Raw genomic sequence first — 19,351 nt, 5'->3', positions numbered from 1 at the left:
CTGGTAAGAATACTACATAAAGGGAAATTATTGTCACATCTGCAATTGGCTGCTGTCCTACTCACGTTTAGCCTGGTTCCCATGCCTCTCTTTAAACTGTGGTTGAGATCACAGATTTGTTGATAATGGTACTTTGTTGATTCTGTGTAGTTGTCTTCTGGATGGGATAGACTGTATTTTGTCAGAAGAGCTAATAGGTTTGTGGTTTACAGCAAAATATGATACACTGCTGGAAAAAAACATTGGTCAGGATAGGTGTATACATGTATTTTCTGACTAAGGATGGTGGAAAGAGGGTGGGTGTAGATGTGTGCCTGTGTTCACATATGCCTGAAGATAGCAGATACCTGCAGGCATGCTTTTCCAAGATTTTTTTCATTGTTTGGTGCAGTGTTGGGTGATTGGCAGTTTGTGTTTCAGAAAAAACTCCAAATGATAAAAAACCCCTAATCAGTTCATTCTAGAAGGGCAGGTAATGTTTATGGCTTCAGTGTCTCCATTCTGCAGGATGCAGACTGATAGTCCAGGATAGCTGACTGTTGATCAGAACTGTTAATACTGTAGGAGTCTACTTAGTTTGACTTGGCTGAGTCACTCTTCACTGTTTTTTTTTCCAAATGAAAGCATTATATGGATGACCTTTTGATTGTTAATTTTTCTGAGAATAGAGTAAATTAATTAGATTTATTTATTATAATAGAGTAAATTAACATTGATTCTATGTGTGATATTGATATATATTTGAAAATTTATGTTACCAACTTTTTATTAGAAGCTACATAATTTTATTTTAATCTCTTTGTAGATACTATTCTGCTTTGAAAACAATGGAGCAGCTGGAAAATCTGTATCTTCCTAGAGTTAGCCAATACCGCTTTTGCCAGATAATGATGGAAAATCTTCCAAAACTGCGTGAAGAAATAAAAGAAATATCCATGTCAGATCTCAAGGACTTCTTAGAGAGTATTCGAAAGCATTCTGACAGAATTGGGGAAACTGCCATGAAGCAGGTAAACCAACCAAAGAGAATGACTTCAGTCCTGTTGTTTACAGAACATTTCAGTTTCATTAGTCTGAAGTTACCCCTCAAAGATTACAGTCATCCCACAGACCTCTGAGTAAAGGTGGAGAGCTGTGAAATACAAACACGTTGTGTGGTTTCTATCACTGCCCTAGACACAAAGTAATTTCCTCCCTGAGAAAGGAAGGAGAGATGCTGTATATCTCAGGTTTCAAGAAATTATGAAGTACTTTGAGTAGTCAACTCCTGGACAGTCTGTATCTCAGCAGCTACTGCACCAAAACAAAGAGCAGCCTATGTGGCCAGCTGGCCTGGATGAATTAGACAAAAGAAGTGTTGAGATAACAGCCTAGTTCTCTCTGAAGTGCTACTCATACAGAAGACTGAGGTAAGAGCCAGAAGGACACTGAGACAGCTGGAGGCCTTGCTCCATCACAAAATAGTCTGCACTTGAGAGCACTACTACTAGGCAAGCTTTAAAGCAGTTAATGCTTTTAAAATTTGTTCAGAGAGCAAATAAGGTTTTAATTTGACTTCTTGTTGACAGAATTCAGGTTGGGTTGCCATTTTGTCATCTAAGGTTCTTGTAAAATGCAGCATTGATTATTATAAATGAGATTTAATTGCAAGGTTATGCTGTGCTGCCTTCAATAGTAAGGGCAATATGGTGCCTTTGATTTCTGTAGCTGACTGCTCACTTAGACTTAACTTAGACAGCAAAAAAAGTATCTGGGAACTCAGATACCTGTTTTTCATTTAAATATTGATTCTCTGCAATTTATGATCAGCTAAATTACAGATTGATTTTTAACTTTTTTTCTGCCATTAAAATGTCATTCTGGGGGTTAGGGAAAAGTTATGCAGGATTCACTTTTGAACTCATTTATCATCCCAAACTGATTAAAGGCAAAATCACTGGTGTAGGCTGAGGGTGTGCTTGCACCTTGTAGTAATACATTGATGTGTATATATTGTTATACAGTTATATATTGATGTGTATTCAATTGCAACACCTGTTTTTCATGTCCTAGCATATACTCATCAGTGTTGAAATTTGATTTGCATGCCTCTTACTTGAGTCTACTCTTAAAACAGGCACAGCAGCAGAAAACCTTTAGTACTGCTCTTCAGAAGCAGAATAACGTAAACTATGGTCGGAATATGCATTTAGGTAGAAACAGGATTTTGGAATCCAAGAATGAAGTCACATTGAAGCGAACATTTGAAGATGAGGATGAGCATGATGAGGAGGTAATTTTGTACTAAATCAGTTCATCTTATTCAAAGTGAACAAAATTCACTGTCTTTACACTTTGTTTAGATGGTTAGTTAGAAAAATACACAGAAGACCTTCAAGGTGTACCAGTTCAGATCAGCATTTGAGGGTGAAAAATTACTGCTAAAATATTATTTGTATTAATGCTAGCTTTAGCATTATGTTTGAGGACATTCAGTTGAACAGGACTTCCAGTTATTCTGGAATTCAGTTGCAACTTACATCATATATTGCCTGCCCACTGTTAGTATTATGTGGTCCATTATGTGGAATATTCTGATGTTGCTAAATCCTGCATTTTGGTGTTGATGCCCTCAGCTTAGCTAAGTACTCTTTCATCTGTCAAGTACTCAATATTCCTAAATTGAATAAAACAGTATTTAGACCTTTAAAGCTCTGGAAACACAGAGAAAGGAGTGTGGTATTATAACACAAGTAAAGTTTATGACTGTAATGCAAAAGGAAGAGAGATTGGAGCAACTGTTTTATTGTTTTCCAATAGAAGCCAGCCATTTTTGAGTCTTTATTATGTAGACAAGTTCTGTTGGTAATGTATCCCATTTTGCAGATTATATGCTTATATGTTTTATATACTCTTGTTTTTCCTTTCCTTCTTCAGGTTTTAACTGCCCAAGATCTTGTAGACTTTTCTCCAGTCTATAGGTGTTTGCACATCTACTCTGTTCTGGTATGTGTTAAAGTGACCTTAAAAAGAGAATTAAATTTTTGAAGTTACATATTCATTTTCACATTCTTCATACTCTTAATAAATAGTTCCCAAAGAGGCAAATGTATTGCTTCTAGTGTTAGTAGTTCTGGGTGAACCAGCTGAGATGGGTGTGGGCATGAGCTCATGTGTTCTTTTGTATGCATAATAAAGGACACTCCAGAATTCATTTATTACCTAAGTGGTTTTAAGTATATTTGTAAAATATGCAAAGTATATATGTAAAATATGCATGTTTGCCTTAATACTGCTATCTACACTTTCACAGTTCCCACAAGTGTTCCATGTTAGCCAAATATGTGGATGAATGTTACAAAACATAGGAATATTCAGTCTGAATCGTGTGGAAATTAGAGTAGTAGCAAAAATAGGAAGCAAAATCTGCAGATTCTGACAGGGTGTGCCCAGGCAGATTAAATTGGATTCAATGGCAGAGACACAATTGCCTATTTTAGCTTCTGTAGAAGAGATTCAGTGCACAAGCTTACAAGGAAGAAAACATTTTTTGGAAACATGGTACTGAATTATTTGTTGTTTTTTATCTTTCCTGTGTCTCATTTACTTTTGAGGTCAGATTACTTATAGAATTCAAGTACCAGTGACACATAGGTGATGTACTTGTAAGTACTGCTTATTCTACTCAGGTCTCAGCTGCACCTGCCTTCAAGCATTCAGGCTGGGTTGTCTTCTTTTTATGGAATACTTGCAGCTGTGGTACATGAAAGCTTGCATATTGAAATACTGTTTAAAATGTAATTTCACTGGAACTTTTTTTTTATTATTATTATTAAGAAAAAAATGCAAACAAAACCATCATTAATTGTTCACCTCACTGAAAAGTTGGGAGGAACAGAAGGACAGGCTGCCAGAACTATTGAAAGAGTGGACTGTTTACTTTAACAGAGAGCAGTGTGAAATAGCACATTAAAAAGAATGTGTAAAACTAAGCATACCAGTTGACAACAGCTGCTACTTCTTCCTTTAGTATAATAAAGGAACAGGAAGTAAAATGGACAGATGACATTTAAAAGTAATACATAATTCTATTTTTCACTTTGACAAGGATCCTGAAGTTCCAATCACCCTTGATCCAAAGATACACTTTTTGGGTTTACACTGAAAGTTTTCCAGATTCAAATTTACTGGAGACAGAAAACAACTTGGAGTGATCCCTGATATCAAAAAGGGTTGTTGATGTAGATTTCTGTATTTCCTGCCAGCATAATTTCCTTAATCAGCCGTGATAGCATTATCTAGAGTTGTGCATTAGCAACTTTTGGGAGTCCTTCTCATTTACCTTGTGTTGAGTTTAGAGAACTTGTTGATGGCAAAGAAGAGGAGTTGATACCAGATGGCTTTTCATTTCTATAATTAGAATCCTGCAGCAAGTGTTATGTTCTTGATGAATTCTGTCTCTGCTACAAAATTGTAGAAAATATTCTAATTTCACACAGTACAGAAATTTTCTACTCTGCTGCTTCATATTGAAACAGAAAGCATAGTTTTTATATGCCTCAGAATATTACACAGTTTGTGATTCCTACCTAGTACGTACATACCAAACATAGACCGTGTTTATGGGCCAGTAACCTTTTTTTGGACTAGAAATTTAGGAGAAATATACATAAAGTTTTTTTTTAACCCGTGTATTGTGTGAGATGCTGTATATATAAATTCTGGTGAAGATACCCCTGCCTCTTTTGCTTGTAATGTTACCTTTTCATAAAACACTGTATCAATGTAAAACAAGTGGTGTGAAATAGGATTTGATATATTAGCAATATTCCTAAAATTTATAACAAAGCATGAACTGATTTATTGTTTCTGTTGATGGAAACTGTAAACAGTAACTTTGGATGCCAGGCAAAACAAATGCATTGCTTTTTTACATTTTATCTTGCCTAGGCTTTACTGATTCAGTGAGTGAATCATCAGGGTTGTTGGTGTATTCTGGTGATTGCTTCAGCACATGTGGTTCAAACAGTTGTTATGCCTGAATTGTTAATTTTGACTGCATAGTATAGTGTGGTCTATAAATAATCATGAGATATTTTACATCTCCACTTGTGGTGTGGATTTGAGAAGAACAGCTAGTCCTTTTCACTCAAGAAGCTTTTGTCAGGACTGGCTAGAGATTTGATGCTGGAGGTAGAAGTCAACAATCTGAAAACTGCACTGGATGTTTGGGCTGGAGGTGAATGGTTGTATCTGTGATCATTATGTTTGTATGAATTGGAGCATACTGTGTAAAGTTCTGCTGTAGCAGACAGTGTTAGTAAATTTGCATCTTGGTTTCAAGTGGATTTTTTTTGTTTTTAAGCAAAGTCTCTCTTTTAGGCTTTCTTAGGTTAGCAGTATTTCTAAATATAGCTAAATATTCGTTATTAACTAAATATTCATTATTAACTAAATTTATATCTTGTAAAGCTTAGGTAGGTAATGCTGGATCAGTAGGATAAAATGTCTGTAATAATTTGGAGACTTTTTGGAAGACCAAGTAATGGAATTCTAAATAGCAGTGGCCTAATAATAGGCTCATAAAGCCAAAACAAACCTTAAAAATGCTAAGCTGCTTTATTTTGCTTGCATACAAGTTGCATGTGGTTTGGTAGATAGATGAGTCAATGTAGCACTGATTTCAAATGGACAGATGGTTTCTACTGAATAGTCATCTTAATGAGATGAATAGGATTCACTTGAATTCCTCATAATATAATCTTTAGGCACAGAAGGTATTGTATTTTTGAGGATCGTGATAGGAAAAAAATCTAATTCCACACTCTTTATAAATCCAAAGAGAATAAACAAATATTCAATAAATCTCCTGTGTGTCTTTCCTCAGGCAAAGCTGATGCAGCTAAGTGTTCAGATGTGTCACACATTCAGAGAAGCATTTTTGTAACAACTTTATAATGCAGTTACTTTCCTGAATAACCTAGAGAAATGTTTTAGGAGACAATGAGTTTCAGTTATACAGTAATAGGCAATATGCCTTGTCTATGAATATTAATATACTCTGAACATTGTAGTTTAAAAATGGACATACTGTTTAAAATGCATGGCGTTGCTTGGCAAAATGTAGGCGTGTGAGCAAAACTTCTATTTACAGTACAGCCTGTGGGCTTCTCTACAGAAGAAGGTAATTTCTGAGTATTTCATGCTTGCAAAACTTTGCTGGTGTCAGCTGGAGGCTTACATGTGGAATAAATGCAAAATATGTGCTTAGTTTAAGAGAATACTACCTTTAAATTAAGAAGGGCCTTTTTCACACTGAGTCAATATTCTTTTTTTGAACTACTTATGTCTTTTTTTAGGGTGATGGAGAGATATTTGAAAATTACTACAGAAAACAAAGGAGGAAACAAGCAAGATTAGTTCTGCAACCACAGTCAAGCATGGTAATCAATACTTTCAGTTTTGCAATGATTTGAGTTGAAGCTAATGCCTGGTGTCATTTTTGTTCCTGAACTTGTTTTCTTTTTCATTGAAAGCATGAAACAGTAGAAGGCTATAGAAGATACTTCAGTCAAATTGTAGGGTAAGTTTTCTAAATGAAAATTTATTTCAGTTTTACTGTGTTGATTCTTAATTCAACCTGTGTTCTCCTGTTGTCCAAGAACGTTCTTCTGCAAGATTCAGTTTCTGCACAAATCATGTGAGTGGTTATTTCAGGATCTGAGCAGGAAAGAGCATCCAGATCCTACCAGCAGGAGGCCCTACAAGGGCCCTCCAGCAGCCTGGGCTCCAGATGGCATGAAACAAACTTTTCACATTTTTCCTTCATTCTGGATGAAGCACAACACCAAACCTACCAAAATGTCGCTGCTCCAGTGGGGAGGGTTTTGGTTATGCTTGGGTGTGAAAGGTAGTATTTGCTCTAATGTTAGAGACAGGTTAATAATTTAAGTATTATTTTGCTCTAGTTTCTTTGTAGTAGAAGACCACATTTTACATGTAACCCAAGGATTGGTAACCAGGACATACACTGATGAACTCTGGAACATGGCCCTTTCCAAGATCATTGCTGTTCTTAGAACACATTCAGTAAGTGAGAAGCCTTATAGTATTGCAGTTTAAATCCTCTTACTTCAGAGCTCTGTGTATTTAAAGCTGGGATAGCAACAGAGTGAAAAATTACAGCTCATGTTTTCTTTTTCTTGTGATTAAAAATTGCTCAGATTTGGTAGGGAGCCTGCCAAGCTTTTGTTTTTCCCAACAGTATCAGGCTGTGATCCACAGCCATGGGCTATTTGCATAATCCTCCACTGATTTACAACTCACTGGGTCTTCCAAACCTTCTCTTAGTCCAGCAGTTTAGAATATGCAGAGTTAATCTGCTGTTATTATTGCAATCCTTCCTCATTAGTCTCAACTGACCTCTTCATTAGATCAGATTGAATAGTTCAGCACTGAAAGCACCACCAGGAAATAGTTCCTAATTATCATTCCAAATGCCGTGTTTCCAAAATAAACTCCAGCAGCAAAACCCTTGCAGCTCTCTCTTCAATGCTCTAGTCGTGTTATGTTTATGTTGAAGTACAGGTATTAGAGAAATTCTCTATTACTTGGGTATGTCAGTGCATTCAAGTGTGTCTCCTAAAGTTATATTCCTGCCTTAGCTGCAGTGATGCTGGGTGCTCTTTCTTATTCCTCTGTGAAAAACCAGTGGAATACACATGGTTCACTCAGACTGGCTGATAATAAATTGCTTCAATGTTTACTGTTGGTGTAACTTTTACTGTCAGAAAAAATACAAGAACTTTGTCTTTCCCTTTTGAAAGGTTGCTACCAGCATTTTCTTTATGCAGTGTTGTTTTTTATTTTTATTAAAATAGATTTTTAATTCAAGAAGTATTTTATATTTCATATATCCTGGGGGAAAATGGGGAAAAAGTTGAGATTGCAACCATAGTTATCATAGGACCTTTATTAGCATTAGTGGTACATGAGATGTTCTCATAGTTTTTTACTTTTTTTGAGAGGATTATTGAGATATATTCATCCAGCATTTTTTAAAGCTAAATACTTTGCTAGTTAATTATCTCCATGTGGATTTATACACCTACATAAGAATATGATAATTTAAAGGTTGAAAATAATGTAGCCTCTAAAGAACTCTTCAGTCTTGTCATGTTCTTGGTCACTATTTCTTCTCTATATACACAACTCCCATCAAACCCAATTCAATCAGAATCTCTCTAACATCATCCTGCTGAAGACTAATGTTTAGATAAATAAACCATACTCTTCCTTTTAATAAAGTATGTCAAGAGCAAAACTTCAAGAAAGGTGAAACATGTGTATATTGTCTTCAACCAATACTGTATTCTCATGCAGCTTTAAATTATTTTAATAGAATTTTTTTACTTTATCCAGTATTTCAAATAGTGAAGCTGAGGTGAAAGCCTTAGTTGTATGACTCTACTTCTCTGAAAATCAAATTTCAGTTTCAGTCACCTAGTAAATAACTTCATGTCTTGACCTTTTATCATCCAATTCATCCAATTTAAATTTGAAATTATTTAGAAAATATTGTTTAAAATTTTACCCATACAGCTGGAAAAAACTGTCTGAGGTGGTGCAGCATCAGTTAAACCTAAGCTTGGTAGTCAAAAGAATGTCCTGTGGAATCTCTCTGACACTGATTCCACCAAATGTGCTTATGTTCCACTAAAATAAATGTAATTTGTTGATTTTCAGTCTCAGTACACCATGCTAGTACTTACTGAGTCACATATTTTAGTTGACTTTTTCTGAACTTTTACACCATTGATAGTTATATAAAAATTTAACAAATACTTTTATGTAGCTGGCCTAAGTGAAGACAAACAAGTCTAAATTGTTTTTCACTAAGGCTGGAGAATTTAACCTGTGATACCAATCTTTGAAAATGTATGTCCCTTATTTTAAATCCTTTTAATAAAATCAGAATTTCTCACTTTCAGTCATATTGCAGTGATCCTGACCTTGTTCTGGAACTGAAGAATCTCATTGTAGTATTTGCTGATACTTTGCAGGTACATACTGTATTACTAATTTACCTGAAATTCTTATAGTCAGATTTTAACTTTAGGTGAGTGCAGTGTTTGTGTTTTCATAAAACATATATACAAATCAAACCCAAAATTGCACAGTAATATAAAAAAAAATAATAAAAAATTTATTTCTTGCCTTGGGTCCTCATTTTCATTATTATGAACTGAACATACGTGTTCTGGGCTATCTAGCAAGCATCAGTTATTCATCTCTGTGCAAAATTAGTGTTAGTTTTGTAGTTTGTGTACGCTCTTGTCTTTTAAAAATGCTTTACTTCTCACCATAAAAAATAACAGCATTCCAGTAATCACTAACTCTTTAGCTGAAAGACTAAGTGAGCGTCATTAGAAAGTATTCTTGCAGTTTTTAACAAACAAGGAGAAATGGGACAAATTTTCCAATGCATAGGATAAATACTTTGGTAAAATTTTAAGAAACCAACATGTAATAGTGTGCTGAAAGTACTGTAATTTGTGTTATAGAGATGATAAGATTGAATATAAGTCTTACCTCAGACTTGTCAAGTGTTGTGAGAAGAATTAAGTGTATTGGTTCATGAACTATCCCCTCTTCATTTTCATCCTTTAGGGCTATGGTTTTCCTGTGAACCGACTATTTGATCTTTTATTTGAAATTAGAGACCAATACAATGAAACACTTCTTAAAAAGTGGTCTGGATTGTTCAGGTTAGTATATCAGAATAGTTGTGCCTTTTGTATTGCATTTATTGTTTTTGTCTGAGCTCAAGTTTTTATGATGTAATTCAGAAAGAATTTGTGAACTCAAGTGTTGTGTATGAATTTCAGGTTGGTTAGGACTAAGATATTCATCACATGTGACTACTAATTAGAAGAGGAGACATCAAGTACTGCTTCCATCGTTAATGGAAAGAGGGAAGGTCTCCAAAGGGACATTATCAGAGAGACAAGCAGGAGAGAGACATCTGTTTCTCTTCTTTAGGAATCTGATAATGCCAGGTTATTGCAGGAGGGCTTTAGTTTCCTGATTTAGGTTGTCTTAATATCTCCTGTTGGCTGATATGCATATCTGCCTGACAAACTGCTGACATTGCCACTATGTCTTCATGTTTTTTTAATGAAGGATGTTTTCCACCACTTCCTTGGGATCATTTGATTGAAAAAAATCTAAACCCAGGAAGCCTGAGACTGGACTCCAAAGCCTCCTTGCAGATAGGGTGTGATGTCTCAATGTGCAGAAATTGTTTGCTATAAAATGTTTTATTACGCAAAACCTTACTATTAAATTGACCACTTAATGTTCTCCAGTTCTCTGTGCTTCTGTTACAGACATTTGACTAGTACAGAAGTGCAGGGGGTGCCCAAACAAGGTGGCCACCTCCTGCTTGAAGCTGTCTCATCTCCATTGACCATATGTATTGACATTGACAGTCATCTCCATTGACCATATGTAGCTCTGGTGCCAGAGCGAGACACTCTGAATATCAGCTTTTGTGTAGGAAAAGTGCAGGTTTCCTTAATCAGTAGGTATATTACAGTTTATTCTGGAGTGGATTAGTTGCTGTAAGGTTCCTTTGCTGTATTAAGCACATATGAAAACACTTCTGGGTATTTTTTTCCTCTATGATTACTGTAGACATACTGTAAGGAGTTAAGATATATGAAGTATTTCCAAAGTAATCAAAAATACTTGGGATGTGTAAAGTTCTTAAAAATTTTTGAAGATGCAGACGTAAGTGTGGTGGTAAAATTGATATTTAATTACACATTTTAACACCAGAAAATACTGTAAGTTACATGTCCAAATTTTTTTCACTTCACTTACTCACCAGGGATATTTTTGAAGCAGACAACTACAGCCCTATCCCTGTAGCAAATGAAGAGGAATACAGAATCGTTATTAGCAAATTTCCTTTTCAAGATCCAGAACTTGATAAGGTAAGGGAAACTTTTATGTTATTAAAGTTTGTGGAAATCCAGTTGAAGACACTAGGGACAGTAATGATTTCTATAATTAAAAAACAATTAAAATTTGAAAAGCTAGGTCTATTAAGAAGCTTAATCACCTTCTCTGTGTGTAATTATCTTGTCATAAGTAAGTATAAAAATGAAAGGTTGAGTCATTTGCTCAGATGTTTGAGTGAATAATGAAACCCATTGTTTTGTAAACAAATTAATAATAGAGTTTAATTGATAAAGTCCTTATGTAATTATAATGCAATCTGTCTGTAGCTAAATTTTGTTGCAACTCATGTTTAATTACTCAGTATAACTGTTGTATTGCAAAAATACATGTAAAATAGAGATTGGTTAGAGACAATGATTTCTGTATTTCACTTTTAATTTAAATATTTGTGTTTGAGCATGTAGGGCAAAATAAACATGAAGGGACTGTGAATAATTCTGCTGTAATAGCACTGCAGTAGGATGTCCTTTTGTAGCCTCAGCCATTCTTTCACTACAGATTCTGTTCTCAGAAAGGTGATTAACCTGTTTTGCTATTCAAGTCTGATTTTAGAAATACCAGTGAAGAAATAGGAGGCTCGTGATGGAATCTGTAGAGGAGCACTAAGTCTAAGAACCACATGACAGTGGGAGTAGCTGCTGGAGGGGGAAGCTGTTTTGTACAAGATCCACTGCTACAGATACCTGCAGAAATGAAAAGCTGTTTTAATTCTGTGGTTCAGCAGGGATTTGCCAGCAATTGTAACAGCTGCATGTCATCAATACAGTGTTGCAATGAAAATGAAAAATTAAAGGAGGTTTTAATGCTGATTTTTGAATGAGATTCCAGAGTGCTTTCTGGGTGCATTCCTCCATCAAATTAAATTACTTAGCCATTATAGTACTAAAATAAGTTAAATAGAATGGAAATCCCTTACAGTATTGGAAGTATACTATACCCTGGATACTATTTAGCATGGCATATTTTGCTAATAAACCGCAGAAATTTTTATTTTCTACTAAATAGTTTTATCTGCTATACATATATGTATGATTACTACAAAGCTTTGGCTGTTGTTGATGGATGCTTTTTTCCTAAAGATAAATTGAATTACTCATGGATGATACCAGGTGTTAATTATTTTTCTCATGCATTAGTCATAAACAGAAAAATAATTTTTTTGTAAATGGAAAAAATTATGTGTTCAGTGCAGAAATACCTATTTAGTCTGTGTAGATTTAAGTGAATTTATTCACTTTTGTTCTCCCAAATACAGTATCAGCTTTAAAATTCAAGTAAGAAGCATGATTTTATTATTATAAACATATTACTATTTCCCACATGTTAATCCAAATTCCTGAAAATAATTCAAACTGCCTTGGTTTTGTGAACTTTAAAAAATAGTCTAAGCATTCTCAAGCTACTTTGAGAGTCCCAGAAGTGTTAACTTCTCAAACTTTTTTTTTTGCACTGTTTTGTTAGTGAAAGAAAAGTCTGTATTTTTGAACTTCTTATCCTGTTTACATCTATGTTATTCATTCAGATTAAAAGCAGTTTGAGACCTGCTTTTTAATGTATATTTGTAAATTGCTTTCTGCAGGGGCATCTTGAACTACATAAAATCTCCAAACTTTATTGTAATTTAAAGTGATAAAATTCTCTTCTGCTTATTTATTTATTTAAACAGATGTAGAAATCAGCTCAACACGTGCAGCTTTGTATTTGATGGAGATCAGAAAAGGTTTAGTTAGATTAAAATGTTGATAATGTTAAATGGCTTTCTAATTGTTGGGTTTAGTACCAAGTTCTTGTTGGAATCAGTATGATCTCTTATTTCCTCAGCAATCCTTTCCAAAGAAGCTTCCAATGTCTCAGTCAGTGCCTCAGATTTATATGCAGGTGAAGGAATTTATTTATGCAAGCCTTAAGTTTTCAGAGTCACTTCACCGCAGGTAAGCTTGAACTGTCAGGAGTGTGGCTGCAAAGTACCTTGTAATTTTCAGGTGACCTAAAAATACAGATACTAAAATGAAAATAGACTGTCTTGTGTACTTGCTCGCTGTGCTTGTTTCATAATTTACATGTATAATTCTTCAGATATATTTAGTCTGTGATTCCCAATGCTGTAGCATGTATTTATCCATTTGTGGATATGTATATACTATACAATATGTGCATTGGTGAGCGTAGCTTGATGGGGTAAACAGTTTAAAACACTGCTGGGGTTCCTTAAACAGAATTGACCAGTTTGAATAATCTAGAGAATTGATTTATTTAACAAAGCATGTAAAGATTGAAAAGAATACTTTGATACTGACCATTTCAGAAGTAATTGTTTAGCATCCCTGACTACTTCCTTGTGTTTCATTACTCAATCCTTTGAGTTTCCTTAGCAATGATTTCTCCTGCAAAAAAATGTGCTGTCTCCATGTTCATTCCCTTTCCTATCCCCCCCTTTTTCTGAGGGAAAACACAATTCACAATTCACCCATTTTCTTTCCTCTTCTGGCCTTCAAAAGCTTAGTTTTAATTGGATAAAATAGAATTCAGAGATCTAAAATCTGGAAGGGATTTGTGGCCTTGTCACCCATTTCTGCACTGTTAAAGATGTAAATTACTCTCTTTCACACATTCTTAATTGATACTGTTTATAATTTACACGTACTAATGAGCACATGTTGACCTCCTTAGTAACTCATTAAAACCCACAAATTACTCTTTACTAACATCTGTGTCAATAAACATGTCCAAAATCTAAAAATAACAGATTTTGCTTCAGTGTTGAATTGCAGTTAATGGATAATTTGGTAGGTGAAAGAGGTGTTCTATCTGCTAGACCACAGAAAACTTGGAGCAGCCAGAATTTAAATGCACATAGAGAATTCTTAACATTGAAAGTACCCTTGACAGGGAAGAAATTTAAATTATTAAGTATTGCTGTCAAAGTATTGCTACATGCAGCATAATTATAAAATTTTTTTTTTCAGTTCAACAGAAATAGATGATATGCTCAGAAAATCTACAAATTTGCTGCTTACAAGAACTCTAAGTAGTTGTTTACAGAACCTAATTAAAAAACCTCATATAGGTTTAACAGAGGTAAGTTTTGAAACACATATTCAAAACTATAGGTTTTAAAAAATCCACGCTAAAACTAATTTGGTAAATGTAGATACACAGGTATTGACACCACAGAAAATCAAGTAGTGTTTGTTTAACAATTAAAAATGAGAATAAGTATAAAAAGCATCAATATCTGTTACATACATAAGAACAATACAGTGTTGGGTCCTGTTGGGCCCAGGGTTGCCTTTTGAGAGAGACATGACAATGAAAGAATTTTGTGTTTTTTATGATAAACTGAGAGTTGCAGGAAATAAGCCAAAGACATTCGCACTTTTGTTTACACGCAGAGCATGATTTGTGTGTTCTGTCTATCAGTTAGTACCACTAATGTTGAGTTTCTTTCTATAAAAAATAGAGTGGAATGGAATTTAAGATACACTTGAATGTATCATTCTGCAGACAGTGTTACGACTTTTTAAGAGCAGTAAATTAAAAAAAAATCAAATGGCACAAATTAATATATATTATATCAGCAATATATTTTCCTTTATTTTTCCTTTTTTAATTCTAAACTATCAATTGGATTTATTTCACTGGGTAGGTAGATTTCACTGAAATCGTTGTTTTTGAATGGCATAATTTGTATTTAAGCTACATTATTACTCCTTAATGGTATTTGAAAGCAAACTTGAAAACTAACAGGAAATAGGTGGTAACCTGAAATGCTGAAATGAATTTCTAGTAGCATTCTTCCTGAAAGAAGTAACCATTTACAAAATTAAATGACAGTAGGTGATATAAAAAGATTTTTACAAGAATTTTTATCTCTTGTAGCTTGTTCAAATCATCATAAACACAACACACTTGGAGCAAGCCTGTAAATACCTTGAGGATTTTATATCTAACATTACAAATATTTCACAATTGACTGTTCACACTGCAAGACTTTATGGACTTTCTACATTTAAGGTATGGTATATCTCATCCATTATATGACTATGTCTGAAAATTTATGTAAATGAAGCATTTTAAAACAAGAAGGGTGAGAGCAAAGCTGCTTGTCTTCTCATCTTTGTCTCTAAAATAATTCTGAACTCTTAAGCATTCAGTTGAACACTGAGTAGTTAAACAGTGGGTTTTTATGTTTTTAGTATAGAGCTAGAATATGTCACTGCATGGGAAACCTCAATATTATCTTTCAAGTGCATTTTTTATTAAGTTGTGAAGTGACAGATAAAGCTTAACTTCACCAGAAGCTTTTACTAAATTAAGCTCCAGTTTGTGTAACTTCTCCCTTTTTCTGAATGGAATCAAGCAAAACAGCTACCTTGATCTAAAATGTTTGTGTCTGTTTTTTATTCTACCATAGAATTATTTTGTGATGTATTTTCAAAGGGTGTAAGTATTGGTATAAAAGAAGTATTAGCAACTAGTGCTTGAACTAAAATGATTCTAGGATATTTTTGTAATTTAAGCACAAAACAAAAGTAAAAGTCATCAGGGATTCTACAGCAGCTGCAACTTGAACTTTAGGTATTTGGCATTTTTTCCATGCACACTGAAACAAAGGAGAGTGATTTCTTGCATGTATGGGATAAAGAGAATTAATCCTATTGAGAGAGTTCTGTTTTCTGCAATTCATTTTATCTCTTGATGCAATATGTGGTCTGTCCTACTGTAATATACCCTCTGGCATAGATGTTAAAAGGTGGGTGAGGTGGAATAATTGCAAGACGCTTCATGTTTCCAGATGATAGCTAATGATTCTCCCATTAGCTGTTGCTTGTTTTGCTAAGGATTAGTGCATAAGGCAAAAAAGAAAGGTTGTGGCCTAGCAACCATACTTGGTTACCATTGCCCTCCCAGCAGTTTTACTAATTTTGGTCTAGGGTGTCTAGTTTGCTTGTTGTGTCTTAGAATTTGTGTATCTGTAGCTATTTTCCTCTAAAGGTAGGAATTTTACCAATCAAACATGCATTCAAAACCACTTAATACAGCCATAGTCTTTGATTTCAGTAAGAGGTGAGATATTCTTTATCCTTTAATTTAATTTAATAAATGCATTTGCAAGCTGAGTTACATTCTTTGTAGGTTGCTTATGCTGTTTAGCAGTTATGTTTAACACTCCTACAAAGTAAGTTCTGTTGGAGGGATCCAACACTGTGTCTGTTCTTAGTGAGTTTGCACTTTGGAAAAATACAGGACAAATGCTGACAAACAGAAGGGCTTTTTTTTGTGTGTGGTTTCTCTCCTGTCTACTTGCCTGGAGATCTTGTTAGCGCAATGTTCTCCAATTATAGTGGAAAATTCTTTTCTTGTTAATCCCTCTTTCTTCCCCTTTCTATTGTAATGAAAAACTGCTCACAGTTCCCCAACTGGGCCCTCACAGAGTTTGGTATGTTCTACTGTTATTAAATTCATCTCCTAGTGACAAATTGTGTCACCTCCATTCTTTCAGAGTGGTCAGAAATCTCCTTTTATTAGCAGCATTGGTCAGGTTCACATTCCATGAGATGAGCTTTTACATCTACACTGTATTTTTTTAATGCAAGACAAAACCAGAAGGACTAGTCTTGCCATTACCAAAAAATCATTTTAATTGTTAAAGGTGATACGACCACTCCATGAATGACTTTGATTTAAAAAAAAAAAAATCCAAACCCAAACAAAAAAAAATTTAAGAAATTTTGTTCTAAGCCTAGGCAGATACCTTTGCAAGTCCCATCATTATAAATTGTTGCAACGGAGGTTTTGTTGTTAATCAGAAACTTTATATGTAGACTTGACTTTAATTGAAACTTTCTTAGTCATTGCCGTCTACAAAATTGTGGATATCCACATACTCCTTTGACATGATGACAGGTTGCCAGATTCTTGCATGTTGGATTTGGAGAGCTGTTCAGTGGAGCCTTTCTCAAGTTGATTTGACAGTAAAAATGCTATTTTTAGGGACTCATACTTTGATATTTATTTATGGCAGGGCCGCGTACTTTCTTGTTTACTCCTGAAGTGCCTCTCAGCCTAGGGCCTGATTGAATTCTAAATTTGGCACACTCAATGTGAGGACACCTTTAAGCTCATAAATTTTTATTTTTTCTTTATGCATTTCTTACTTATGCTTTTCTCAAATGCCATGTTTTTTGGATTGCTTTCTTCTAGAGGAAAGTAGCGATGGGAGTTTCATCTGCTTTTTGGTTACTTCAGTGTATCCAGGCTATTTTTACCCTCTGAAAACCTTAAGCAACTGATCCATTTGGTTTAAGTCAGTTGTCTTACTTGAATTATTTCTCCATATCAGTAAAGAAAATTTTATGTCGAGCCCAAATTAGAAAGATCTCAATATCTTTAAACTCCAGGCTGGCAGAAGTACAACTTTCCAGCAGCACACACACAAGCACCTGCTCATAGGTCCTGTTGGATCTCTGAGGAAGTCCCCTGTACAAACGAGGCAGAGGCAGCCTTGTAAACTCAGCTCTCACTAAATGCAGGACTTTGCTGTTCCAAAGAGTAGAATCCAGGGTGTGGCAAAGTAGGAGCGAGTAGGGGAGTGCTCTGCATCACTGTATGTGATGATCAGGATATTTAAATGAGGATGAAAAATTATGAGTATTCTCCAGATGTGCAGCTTTAAGACAATAATTGCATAAAAAACATGTGATTACTTGACCTCTGTCCATAAAAGACAAAATTATTAGGGCCTTCTATTATTTTCTTTGTAAAAGAAAAATCAACTTTGTGTCAGGATTGATACATTTGTAAGGCAGAATTAAATGTGTTTTTTAAAGTACATTAAAGTACCAAATTCAATAAAATATTTTTTAATCTAAGAGAAACACAAGACTTCAGTTTTGTTGATGGATATCATTTTATCTGCATTTAATAATATTTTAAAATTCTGACAAGCATTGCACACTTTTTTTTTTTTCAGGATGCAAGGCATGCTGCAGAAGGGGAAATATATACAAAACTTAACCAAAAAATTGATGAATTTATTCAGATTGCTGATTATGATTGGACAATGTCTGAGTCAGATGGAAGAGCCAGTGGATACTTAATGGACCTAATTAACTTTTTAAGAAGCACATTTCAAGTTTTTACTCATTTACCTGTAAGTGTTCAAAATTAAGTTTAATTTCAAACTATTTGATCATAATTTTATTTTAAAACAGTAAGGTTTGAACAAAAGGTTCTGGTTTTTGATTTGTGCACATGCTGACAGATGTATTTTTAAGTTTTTCTCAGCACAGAAATATTGTCAAATGGATATCAGTATGTTGATGAAGCTTACCCATCAGAATACTTAGAAAATACTTTCAAGTACTTTAGTCTAAATATTGTTACCAGCAACTAATTTACAAATAGTGTAAGAACTCAGGCAGTTTTCTAGAGCCTTTTTGGTGTACCATGTTGGTTTTGTGTGCACATGCATTGGTTCAAAAAATGCAGAATTGGTGTAAATCCTACATTTGTGCATAAGATTGTGGAGGTCTTGTATTCCCTAAGGCTTTTAGCTAAATATTTTTGATCATAAGAAGTTATTTGATTCTAGTTAACAGAGCTTCATTGAATGAAGTCTTGCTCATATTCAAATATCCTGTGTTATTTTGTCCCAGGAAAAAGGTTACTGTTAACCTGTCTTATGTACAAATTGTTACGTTCTGTTGTCTGATTTCCCCTTGCTTTCAGATAAAAAAACTGTATCTAGTTTGGCTTACCATCATAATGGTTCATAGCTTTATAGTTCTGGAGTAACTTCAGTAAGTGATTCAAGCTACATCTGCTTTTTATCAGCTTGTCCTTGGTTGTTACAGTCACGCTGATGTCTGAGTGCTTTGCCCACCTGCAATGCTTAGAAAGAATAAGTCCTCAATGCATAGAATGTTTTGAGGCTTCAACTGAAAGAAAAAAATTCTTTATGTGCACAGCAAGATGTTGAAGCTGCTGGCATAGCAGGCTGATCTTGTCTTCCAGATATTACACAGAGGCTGTGATTCTTCTGTCTCCTGTTCTTTTAACTGACTCAAAGACAAAGGCCACTCCAACTGTATCATGTGATACTGATGTGAATGTGTCATGTGAGGCATGTGCCTCTGTGCCAAATCAGTGGAGCGTTTTTTGATAAAGAATAGCAAGTTTGTTAGATAATGTAATTCATTGTAACTTAGTATACAAAGCAGTGTGAACAAATGGCACTGCTCCTCAGTGGCCATAGGCATGTGGCAGTTAAGGGATGTGAAATTTGTAGAGCAAGATGTACACAAGTCTGTCATGAATGTATGCTGCTAAATGGCTGTTCAGAAAT

General features: G+C 34.6%; 1 protein-coding gene across 3 annotated transcripts in view; it reads left to right on the top strand.

Moving 5' to 3' along the window:
- Positions 1-19,351, top strand: part of EXOC6 (exocyst complex component 6) — an 85,831-nt gene that overhangs the window by 27,556 nt on the left and 38,924 nt on the right. For all 3 annotated transcript variants that reach the window (XM_071439132.1, XM_071439133.1, XM_071439134.1), the window contains 13 exons: positions 806-1,010; positions 2,117-2,272; positions 2,917-2,985; positions 6,339-6,422; positions 6,516-6,562; positions 6,948-7,068; positions 8,970-9,041; positions 9,649-9,746; positions 10,871-10,976; positions 12,826-12,935; positions 13,971-14,082; positions 14,884-15,018; positions 17,978-18,157. In XM_071439132.1, coding sequence (XP_071295233.1) covers positions 806-1,010; positions 2,117-2,272; positions 2,917-2,985; positions 6,339-6,422; positions 6,516-6,562; positions 6,948-7,068; positions 8,970-9,041; positions 9,649-9,746; positions 10,871-10,976; positions 12,826-12,935; positions 13,971-14,082; positions 14,884-15,018; positions 17,978-18,157 — 1,495 coding nt within the window. The remainder of the gene's footprint in view (positions 1-805; positions 1,011-2,116; positions 2,273-2,916; positions 2,986-6,338; positions 6,423-6,515; positions 6,563-6,947; positions 7,069-8,969; positions 9,042-9,648; positions 9,747-10,870; positions 10,977-12,825; positions 12,936-13,970; positions 14,083-14,883; positions 15,019-17,977; positions 18,158-19,351) is intronic.

Source organism: Agelaius tricolor, unplaced genomic scaffold (genome assembly GCF_023055355.1).
Source record: "Agelaius tricolor isolate 1412-34295 unplaced genomic scaffold, bAgeTri1.0.p SCAF_13, whole genome shotgun sequence".
Taxonomy (NCBI): Eukaryota; Metazoa; Chordata; class Aves; order Passeriformes; family Icteridae; genus Agelaius; species Agelaius tricolor.
The sequence above is the reverse complement of the archived record's forward strand: the minus strand, read 5'-3'. Positions and strand labels throughout refer to the sequence as shown.